The following is an 11703-nucleotide window of genomic DNA, read 5'->3' as shown; positions in this document are numbered from 1 at the left end:
ACTATCCAGGCAGGAGTTCAACTTTATTTTACAGCTTCACATAACTTACAAAAAGCCATTATCAAGTCCAATGGTATAAGGAATTGATGGTTTAACTGTGCTGTACTTCTATGTGTAGATAAAGGGCAATCCCCACAAATAACAAAACTAAGGAACAAAAGGGGGGGGAAAAAAGGCATTGCGTACATGCAGGTTATTTTTTTCTTTACATAGATACAAGTTATAAACATTACATAGCAATGACACTTCTAACCAAATGATGGCTCCTTAATATGCAATATAAAACATTGTTAATGCACGACTACGTTTCACATCTACTTAGATATCGATGTACGTTAATTCAAAGGTTTTTCACAGGTCATACTCAATGAGGCAGCGAGAAAAAGGGACTGAAAAATGTTTGCAACACCATGGACAGCAGATAGATAGTCCTTAAAGAGGCAGAGGAAGTGGACAAGTGCATTCAGATCAACCTCAAATAAGAAGCGCCACTTACAAAGGCAGCATACTGTCATAAGTTTTCCTTCCTTACTACTGCCACTATTCCCCATTTTTAACCTTCAGTAACGGAAACATTAGATTCAATACAAACCAATGCAAATAGGTAACCCAAACCAAATCGCGTGCCATTTAGAGACCAGCTGTGGCATTAAATAGGTTCTTACACTTAAAATAAAAGTAACTCAGGAAACACACACACCTCAGAGAAACCCAGGTTTGGTAAACAAAAGGATTTTAAGAAGCACACCCTCTGCCGTAACCCCATGGTCAGTACACTGAAATAAGAAAAATGTCAATCTCAACTAATACATTTGTTCATATGCTGCTTTTTGCTGTTCCATGCTAGAACAGCGAAAGTGCGTTAATATAAACCACGTCTTGTATTTTGAGTCATTGATCCATACTCTTCACATTGATTATGAAGGCTAACATAAAACCCAAGCACAGATATAATTAACTGGTAGTGGCGGGATACATTTCACCAAGAGTAAATACATTAAGGATGTCATGAAGTTGGAGGTAAATAAGCATCACAGAGGTTCCTAAACAAGTTTGTTGTGGACTCCCGGTGAACACATTCACCGGGAGTCCACTAGGAAACCTGTGAGCTCTTAGGTTTGGTGTTTGTTTAAGTACGATTGATGAATATATTCAGGTGGAATTTAATTCCATGTGTCAAATCCTCTTATCAGTGGCATCAGCCATCAAGTTCTTACATAAGCGATCACTCCAGAGTAAACAAGTATTAGTATTGGAAGGCGTTAAGCCGGATAGAACTCAGTCACGCAGTAGTCATTTGCGTATTCGGAATTATGAGCAGAAGAGACCGTTTTGGTGCTTGTTTATAGAGTAGGTAAAGCTGAAGGAAGGACCCAGATACTGTAAGGGATGGAAGGGGGTTCAGGCCACATCCAGGACCCAGATAAGGGATGGAAGGGGGTTCAGGCCACATCCAGGACCCAGATAAGGGATGGAAGGGGGTTCAGGCCACATCCAGGACCCAGATAAGGGATGGAAGGGGGTTCAGGCCACATCCAGGACCCCAGCGGCCACCAGCTGCCTGGAGAGCCAGTCCAGGCCCTCGTGGAGGCCTATCCCACTGCGCGCGTCGCAGCCTTGGATGTGCCAGCTCCTCCCGCAGCACAGCTTGTGGAGGCTCAGGAGCTCAGTCATTTCCTCCACCGACACCACCCCCGGTACATCCTGCCGCCGCGCAAAACAAGAGGATAGGTTCAGCACACTAGCTTCACCACACAGATATTGGTAGCTTACTTTAGTGTGAAGTCAGTGTGGGATTGCTAGATTTGCAATGAGGCCAGCGTTACCGCCTGCTGTAACATGTGTTGAGTTTAGGAGCCACTTTATTAGACCGTTTAATATACCACTGATCATGTATTTGTTTAGATCTTGTTATTTTTGTGGACACTAGAGGCACTACACCTAATCAGATCAGGCATATACCATTCAGAGGTCAGGTGCGGCGTCTGGAGGGGCATGTTTTCGTTTTACCCGAGTATCAGAGAAGACAGGATGACCCACGCTCATGAAGTTTGCTTTTGACGGGAATACATCCACCAAAACGTGAGATATGCCTGGACATTGATCTGCGTGAGCCTGAGCCCAACTCTAATTAACAGGCCCAGCTTCTACAATCAGTGTTAGCTCAGTAGCTATACCATGCGGGCAGTGTTAGCTTGCGGCCAGTGTTTGCTGGTGGTCAAGTGTTTACTCCTTAGCTTCATCAAGCTGACAGTGGTACCTCATTAGCTTCAACAAGTGGTAAGCATTAGCTCACTAGCTGTAGCAAGTGGTCAGTTTTAGCTGGATAGCTACACCACACTGCCAGTGTTAGCCAAACAGCTAACTCTACCGTGCTGCCACTGGTAGCCAGACCCTACCTGTTTGTTAGCGAATATGAGCAGAAGCGCATCCCTCAGCTCCTTCTCCGTCAGAAGCTTAGCTAGCTCGCTGTGGGCTTCCATCAGTCTGTCCCTGTGACAGCTATCAATCACAAACACCACCGCTGCGGAAAGGTGAGGACCGGGTTAAAATAAATAAATAAACATTTACCAGAACAGTGTCCAACTATTCCATCTAAATTAGTTCACATTTTATGAGGTAACAGATTTTATAAAATAAGCGCATAGAAGTTACCTTGTGTATTCAAATAGTAGTGTTTCCATAGTGGCCTGAGCTTGTGTTTGCCGCCCACATCCCAGATGGTGAATTTCAAGTTCTTGTATTCCACTGTCTCCACGTTGAACCCTGGAATATTGAATGGAATTGTTTTATTCTGTTACACTTTTGCCCCCCCCCCCCCCCCCCCCCCCCCCCCAGCTGTCGGATGGGGGGCTAACTGTCTGTCTGTCTGTCTGCTGTGTGTGTCTGTGTAGTTACAACTCAAGCCACTAGAGGCTGCTAATTGATTAGCTTACACAGTGCAGGTTTAAACATTATGAGCTCAATACAACAGCAGAGGCACTTCGAATTTTGAATGAGTTACCGATGGTAGGGATTGGCTGCATGAACTCGTCTTGTTTAAGCTTAAAGAGGATAGTCGTCTTCCCTGCTCCATCCAGCCCTAAAGTGACCACTCTTATCTCCATCTTGGGGCCAATGTGCACTCGGTTGTCCTGGAATCCAAAAGGACATCAACACATTGAAACGCAACACAATTCTCCCCCTGACTGAAAGGCAATTATTAAAATGTGAAAACTTTTGTATGTAAGGAACGTGAACATCGGCGTTCAAATCCAGAATCCTTCATCTGAGCGTCAAACTGCCTAAGTGTGTCCTGAAAAGGCACCTTAGTGAAGGTCACGGGGATGCCAGCGTCCAGCTGGATGTGATCCGCTATCTCAGTGAACTGGTGCTGCTGCTTCTGCAGGGTCTCCAGCAGGCAGTTGATCTCCTGCTTGGCCAGAACAACTCTGCAGTCGTCCTGCGACACAACAAAAACATAGATTAGTGACTTCATACAGACAAAGTCAAAAGGGTTTTCCTTGTCATAGTTTAACAGGGCTTATTCTGAACGATGTAGTCCCTTGTGATATCACAAGCAACCAATGTGCGATAGAAGATATACAATTATTGTCATTTTTAAAAAATATGGCAGGACTAGCAAAACGCATATGCTACAAGATAAAAATGAAACACCATTGACGCATTCCAGAGAATGTAAAAATAGGAATATAGCATATCACCATTGTGTCCTGGTGATCATAGACAAAAGTAGAGCATTAATGAAGAGTATATATAGGAAATATATATTGTGGTATGCCAATGAATATGTAAATTATATTTAGATAAAGTACATCAAAATTACAAGGGACACTAGAATGTGTAGGAGTGGTCATGTGATCAATATTATTAGTGTGGCCGGTTTAGTTGCTCGACTGCTTTGGGGGGAAATTTGTCAAGACATCTGAAATTAATATTGAAATTGACCAGAAATAAACAAATGCTGAAATTGGACCCACAATGTACCTATTGATCTGCAGGCTAGGGAGCAGCGATTCCAGCACAAGCTTTCATTCATGTTCAAATGGATGGTGGAAGTAGTTTGAATGAGGTCAAATAGCATGCAAATGCTCACATTGAGCACATGTTTTTCTGTCCACCATTTCCTTGATAATTTGCTCTCATACATCCAGACACTAGGGAATCTTTGTTAAGTTCCTTATGTTCACTATTATTCACTAAACAAGCAATAAAACGTTCTATAGTATGACCATTCCAACACAAAATTGGAGGCAGTCAACTGCTTTTCTTAAGGCAAGGCCAATATGCTGAGATTAATTTATATTCTAACAACTTTATTAACTATCAAATTGTAAAAGAAAAAGAAAATATGAATCTTACTCATCTTCAGTCAGTATCAAATAATTTTTTCACAGCCGTTGTAATTTGCAAATCATATTCTATTACATTGGGATGTCGGTTTGAATTTGATTAATCGTTCAGCCCTAGTATCTTGCCCGGCAAAGCTTTGCCAACAACCGTTCTTACTACGCAAGACCTGCATGTATTAGGACTAAATACAATGGCCACAATATTCTTCCCTGTGGGAGCCTTCATCCAAAGCAAAACACAAGACACAGTGAATAGAGACAGCCCATTACACAGCACGGCAGGGGTTTTGTTATGTACTACAGGTCGACCACCCCCGTACACCACCGGTCCCCTCCAGGCCTCATCCCCCACACCCGGGCGTGTTCCTACCCACCTGCTGTAGAGTCTTCTCGCAGTGCAAGCAGGCGGTGGACACCTGGGACAGCAGGATGGTCATGTCCTCCTGCTGCTGCCGGAGCCAGATCAGCCGCTCCCGGACGTGGGCGTCCACCACGCTCAGGGCCATCTCCTCCTGCCGGCACAGCGTCTCGTGGAGGTCCGCAAAGTAGGCCCTGACGCAGGACCGCGCACTCTCCGCCGTGCCCGGAACCTGTGAGAGAAAATAAATCAATAATTAATTGGAAAAATGTGTCAGGTATTTAAAAAAAAAAAATACATCTTCGACATCATCATGCTGACCACCAGTGTCAAATTCAAGAGAATTTTTTTTTTTTAGGATTAGGTAGGTGTTAGGGCATCTTAAGAGAATGCCGACGGTCAACATTAGGTTTCAATCACAGAACCTTTCAGATGGGTAAAAAACAGCCTAACTCCAAGACTACTGTACCCAGTATTCGCATCAGAGAGTAAAATCAAAACAATTTCAAAAAGCGATCTTCGTGTTTTGTCCTGCATCACCAGGGGAGATAGCTTTACATGTTCAGTGTGGGCCATCCCGATGCCGTCCTCCACCATCTGCTCCCCTCCCTCGATCTGCTGCACGATGCCCACGAGCTTGCGGGAGTAGTCGGACACCTCCTCTGTGAAGGAGCGGATGCAGTGGGCCATGTCCAGGATGGACGCGCGGATCTGGTTGGCTTCCGACTCCAGCAAGCTATGCTAATGGGGAGGAGAAGAAGGTATACCGAATAGAAAGTCTGTAAGGGTTTTTTGGTTTAAAAGGATAAGTGCATTATAGTACCATCACATTGCAACAAAGTGTGTTCTAAATTCAACACGAGAGCCAAAGAAAGTGAGCAAGTCAATTCATTAGACATCCATCTTTTCATCTGCCTATGACTGTCTGTCCCTCAATATTTACATCCATCCATCCATCTCTGCCAGTAAAGCAAAAAATCCACCCATGAACATTTCTGGGGCAATTCACCCATATCTTTTAGGGGGATAAATGCCCTAAAGAGCGCTCAACAATGGGGACCACTCCCCAGGGACCACCCTAAGTCAATCCCTACCTTGTGTCCTTGATGCTTGCCGTACTCCTTGCAGACGCAGCACATGAGCGGGCCTGTGGTGCAGGGCTCCTCCAGGCACACAAACTCGATGGCGTGCACCTGGTGCTGGGGACACAGCGTCTTCTCGTGGGGCTTGTCGGCCAGCGGCACGCGCCGGTGCTTGGCGAGGGTGCGCGTGGAGTGCGTGAGCTGGGAGCACTCGGCGCACAGGTGCGTGGCGCACACCGTGCAGTACATGGAGGCTGTGTGGCTCTCGTCCTCGTCGCAGCGGATGACGCACTGGGGGACATACACGCAAGTAAGATACCACAGAGGGGGTAAAGTAATATACCTCAGAAGGGAATACAGTAAGATACACCCAAGTAAGATACCTCAGGAATTTGAATTCATTTGGAAGATGCTCTTATCCAACGTTGGCTTCGCTCTTAAATCACATCTACATACATTAACTTTTTGGATCAGTTTACCTCTCCAATGCTTTTCAGGGCGTCCTCTGCTATACCAGACTGGTTGGACGCACCGTTCTGAAGCCGCTCCAGCAGCTCAAGCAGAGCAAAATTCTTCTTCAGGCCCCATACACCAGAATCTCCTGAAAAGTAAAGAATGTGGTACATTGGCATTTATATTTAACATGAAACTGAATATCAGCGGATGATGTATACTGGTGTGATGCATTTGGCCTGGGTTAAAATTTAACAAAGAAAAATAGACATCTTGGAATCTAAAAAGAACTACAACTTTGTTCTGAGCTAAAGTCCCATTGACCAATTAAACACTATTGACTGTTATAACAGGATGTACATTTGTCAATTGCTGCAAGGTGATGAAATGGATCACAAATGGGAACAAGTGGTGACGGTTGCCATGGACTTGTTCGTCAATTATCAACAGTACCAGGGTCTTGTGCATTTTCACTTCCAACAAATAGGCATTGTCCCTTCTAACATTGAAAAGCAGCTACTAACTTACTTAGCAATAGCAACAACAGAAGGAGTAGGACCGATTTGATTGGGATAAGAGAAACTCAGAAACACAAGATACAGATTAAACTTCAGACAAAAACGTCAATTAATTTGAAGACATTTTCATTAGCTCACCTAGCTCAGTGACCTGTCTGTCAAAGGGACAGCGAACCGCCCTGCCATGAAGGGGCAGCCGGGTAAGACAGTCGTGGCACACGGTGTGACCACAGAGCAGAAGTCGAGGGACTTTATCCCCTTGAAGAGAGAACACGTCCTCGCATACCCCGCACTCAAGTACCTTGAAATGTACAAACACAAACACGAAACTTAATAAATCTGATAGTCACGGCCGCGGCGCATGGGAAAAGTCTACTGCAAACAAACATCAGGCAGAAGAAAAGTCTTGAACGCTTATGTTAACGTGATGTTAATATGATGTACTATTGACTGCTAACGTGTATGTTCAACATTAGGGTTTCCATGTTGACGTCGTATTGTTATCGCTAATATTGAAGTGGTCTCCAAGCTGGCACCTCTTCTGCTAGCATTGGGCACCGACCGTAGGCTAACTCAGAGCTAGCCTGTGTACTATTGAAAGCCATTCAATAAACCAATTTAACAAGTTGACAAGTGTGTAAATGTGCAACTATCGCTTCGTGAAGTTTAATCATTGTCAGTACAACACTTAAAAACAGGGTGTCTATCATTCTGGCGCATAACGCCGCCGATAACTACTTGGCACACAGCACTGAGGCCAACGCAGCAGCCACCAGGACGGTATCCCTGCGGCTTCCTCTGAAATATGCACCAGAGAGCAAAGTATAGATGAAACGGGTTGATAACGGACTAACCTTGACCGTGCTCCCGTGAGCTCCCCTGCCGTGTCGAGCACAGGTGTCCATGGTGGCTAGGGCGCCCTGTTTGTTGATCCCTGCTGCAGCGGCCATTCTGTACAACCATATGAATCAAAAGCAGGATAATTGTTGTTCATTCACTTCCGTCTTTGCTAAATGTTTTATTTAGAAAATATTTATTTTGATTGAATTATTGAATTGGGGTATATATTTGAACAGCGATTGATAACGCACATTTCGTTATTTTAATAAAGAGATACAATAATTATAAACTGCGTTTATTATCAGTTCGCACATGCGCATTTCACTGCGCTGCCTCTACCCCCTTCATGATACATCTAGGACCCCGAGTCGATCTGGCAGCCGAGTCAATCTGTGGTACCCACACCCCAACTAGATGAAGGTGTTTCTAGTAAAATAGTGATTTGTACCTTTCCCACCCTTCAAAAAATTAACAACGCTATTAAACAATTGCTCATGACAAGGAATTATTAGCAAGTGAATTCACAACTCATAGAAAAACTAAATAAACTTTTTTTTTTTACAAGCATTTCACCTTATGAGAAAAGTAAGTACAGATTCTACTTTTCTTGGACATTAATTTACATGCCTTTGAATATGTAGCATATCTTTCCATTTCGAAGACACAACACGGCAGGCCCGGTTCTACGGGGGTGCATAAGCATGCATTGCACCCCCAAAAAAAATTGTTGCACCCTCAATTGAAAAAATAAAAATAATACAAAATATTTTTTTTTTTATAAATATGATAAAAAATAATTAAATACTTGCTCACAAAACAAATTGTAATGAAACTTGTGACAATTTCCATTAAATAGCGTTGAGATATGAGCATCCAACATCTCTCTGACTGTTCACCAAACTGACAAAATCACTCCGCATTTATGTATGGTGTTTTGTTTATATGTTGCTTGGCAACAGTCCGCTCAGTGGGGATCTATTTTTGCTGCCGGAAGCAATTTCTTCAGCTATTTAAAGGACAATGAGGCCGACACTTCAAAGGCTGCGCCTATACTCATATAATCTGGAGTTACAATACGTTCAGCCATTTACTGTACAATTCAGAATTGAATGTGAGGAGGGCTGTCAATCAAATATCGCGCTTCAGAAACGGCCAATCACGTTTGGCCGTTTCACGTATCGCCCTGCCTTGGTTCCCTCCCCCATAGTGCCAAAATTAAATTCGAGCGAGAGCGTAAAAACATCTTTCGCGAGAGGTTTTGCGCGCGCTGAGGTAATTTGCACGCGAGAGAGGCTGTTTTGCGCGCGCTGAGGTAATTTGCGCGCGCGAGAGGCTGTTTTGCGCGCGCAGAGATCATTTGCGCGCTCGCAGTTAATATCTACGCGTGTGGAATAATGTAATACGCCCGAATGCATCTTTTATCACATTAGTGAATTATGGCACTAATGTGACGCCATACACCCATATCTATGGTGCGCACGGTAGTGACGTTGAACTTCTTCGGCAGCAACAGTTATATATCCGTTGGATATCCAATACATGTATTAAATGTATTATGTTCATAAGAACCCATATTTCTTTTTATTGCATTTATTTACAATCGTGTTAACTTTAAGAGTATTATACTGATTCGTTTTTGTTCAAAGTTCAAAGTCTGAAGTGTTCTTTCCTTGTTCAGCTAAAATCTGTTTTATTTTTAAGTGGCAATGTACAATTATTTGTTATGTCAAATATCCTTCCACAATTTATAAAAAAATAAACGTTATTTTTGAATTGCAGTCACATGTTATTTTTTTAGTGTAGAATTCTGTTCTTTTTTACACCTCACACATCACACATATCAAAAACCTATCTCATATTCAAAGCTATCTAAGATATCAATAAGCTAATGTTGCAGCTGAAATGTTCTCCACATCACAACACATGATATGATACCATCTTTTAAGCACAGTAATTGTTTGTTGTCCCAACATGTCAGTAGAACTACGCAGAAGTGCTTGTCTATGGTAGGAAAGGCCTATGTGTAAAAAAGCGAAGTCTGAACTGAAGCTGGGTAGCTGGTTTTAGTATAGTAGCTACTGGTGCACCCCCTGTGATCTCAGATGCACCCCAAGGCATTCTGTTCTGGAACCGGGCCTGCAACACGGCGACACGCTGACGACATACATTCTGACGACACCCTTTAGCCCCGCCCACTTCAGCCTAATCATCACATGACCGCCTTCGAGCTTTAACTGTGGAAGAACGGGAAGCATCAACAATAAAAATAACAATGTCTGGACCAAATGGTGACCCCACCATTTCTATCGACGACCCGGGCATAGAAGAAGAAGATGATTTCAGTGAAGAAGGTAGAAATACAGTTCGTCATGCATTGTTTTATTGTGTCTTATGTGGGCTAACAACTGCTAATGCCTTGGCTGCTGATCCAAAGGTGGCCTGTCACTTTGTTTTAGTTAACTTGTCAAGTGGATGGCAATCCTTATTCTATCCATACTCGTACCTTTTCGATTTGGAGAATAGTTTACCTATTATTAGTTGCATAGTTACATTAATGTTACTAGGGCTAGGCCAATATGATCCACCAAACTGCTAGCATGATTGAAGGTTTGAATTTGACTCCAATCAATCCAACAGCATGATATCCAAAGCAGACTTGTACCCGCCTACTTATTCTGTTCTTGACTTTCAGAATATGCTTCAGTCAACTCCATGCTGGATCAAATTAACAATTGTTTGGATGACTTGGAAGACCGCAATGACTCTCTGAATGGGAAGCTGCATGAACTCTTGGAGTCCAACCGCCAAGCCAGGGTGGAGTTCCGGGCTCAGCTGGCTGGAGCCCCGACCAAGGACCAGGATGAGGAAGAGGACTCTTCTCTATCGTCCCCCAAAGAACAGGACGAAGACATTGAGAAATAAGGACTGCGTGAGATGTTTATGTAGAGTGTGTACTCTTCCTGTCAAATATATTTAAAGTTTATTTTTGTTTCATACATTTGACAAGATTGTGTATCACAGGTGCATAAGGTATCTTTAATATATATATATATATATATATATATATATATATATATATATATATATATATATATATATATATATATATATATATATATAGCAATTTTGTCTTTCAGAACGTTTTTGAGATTGGAAGTGGCATGCTATTATAAATTATTAGTATTGACCTCCCCAGTTGTAATTAAACCCTTTCTGCTTTAAAAAAATATAAGATACATTTAAACGGAAAATGTCCAGGGCAATGTGGCTTAATTTAGTTCAATTTTCCTGCTAAGTAGCATTTGTCTGTGACTCATAGTTTAAACTTTAAATAACATTGGATGGAAATATAAGGAGGAATTAAGTGTTAAGTGTGTTAAGTGTTACATTATACATTTCCAAGGTCTAGTTAATCCTAGATTTTTGGGAACATTCAGGTCTGTCAGTGTGTATTTATTATATAAATGTGTATATGTACATTCCATTTAATGTTTCCAAACATTAAGTCACTATTAAAGGTACATCCAGGAAATACTAGTTTGTATTAATCTGATTATTACAGAGCACCCTCTTCCCTCAGTAATTTAGATAACAATTGTGGGAATTATCTGTTTTTTATTATAAATTAAAATGACAAAACATTCAACTTTCAAAAATACATAACTTCCAGCTGTTAAAAAAACAATAGCCGTTTGTTCATTTGTCAGTTGCAGAATAAAAATACAATAATAAAACATACAACCTTGATTTGAACTGTTCTTTTACAGATCTCTTCTCTACCTTCAGAGACGTAAGCAAAAACTTTTCCAAGTTACATTCATAATTTTTCCATGCACAATTTAGTCCAGACATCACAAGTTGTTCTCCCTATGTTAATTCAAACACCAACCAAGAGATCTTTATGTACGTTGAACTGCCAGTTGGTTAAAAAGGTCCCCTTCTATGTTTAACTGCCAGTTTGTTAAAAAGGTCCCAGAATTTCATCATGTTTCAGAACATTTTAAATAGACCAGCTTTGAAGAGGGAAGTGGTGTATCCTCTCAAGATGATCAACAATTTGGAACCAGTTATAAAATAAACATAAGCGTAAATCTATAACT

General features: G+C 42.1%; 2 protein-coding genes across 3 annotated transcripts; one reads left to right on the top strand and one right to left on the bottom strand.

The window, feature by feature from the left end:
- Positions 1-2: 2 nt before the first annotated feature.
- Positions 3-7771, bottom strand: trim23 (tripartite motif containing 23). 2 transcript variants are annotated; one of them, XM_030342440.1, is made up of 11 exons: positions 7618-7771; positions 6902-7064; positions 6272-6393; positions 5805-6083; positions 5251-5451; positions 4727-4942; positions 3308-3442; positions 3005-3134; positions 2656-2766; positions 2400-2524; positions 3-1704 (listed from the first exon to the last, which is right to left on the bottom strand). In XM_030342440.1, exons 1-11 carry the CDS (start codon positions 7711-7713, stop codon positions 1525-1527), a joined length of 1758 nt encoding a protein of 585 aa, XP_030198300.1. In that variant the 5' UTR covers positions 7714-7771; the 3' UTR covers positions 3-1524. The 2 variants fall into 2 exon arrangements, with proteins under 2 accessions (XP_030198300.1, XP_030198301.1); XM_030342441.1 differs by having other exon boundaries at positions 5269-5451.
- Positions 7772-9784: 2013 nt separating this feature from the next.
- bbln (bublin coiled coil protein) lies at positions 9785-11350 on the top strand. Its single transcript, XM_030342444.1, has 2 exons — positions 9785-9954; positions 10296-11350. The coding sequence occupies exons 1-2, from the start codon at positions 9876-9878 to the stop codon at positions 10523-10525; spliced, it is 309 nt and encodes a 102-aa protein (XP_030198304.1). The 5' UTR covers positions 9785-9875; the 3' UTR covers positions 10526-11350.
- Positions 11351-11703: the final 353 nt, after the last annotated feature.

The sequence above is a fragment of the Gadus morhua genome, chromosome 19 (genome assembly GCF_902167405.1).
Source record: "Gadus morhua chromosome 19, gadMor3.0, whole genome shotgun sequence".
Taxonomy (NCBI): Eukaryota; Metazoa; Chordata; class Actinopteri; order Gadiformes; family Gadidae; genus Gadus; species Gadus morhua.
This window is presented reverse-complemented; position numbering and strand designations above follow the sequence as displayed.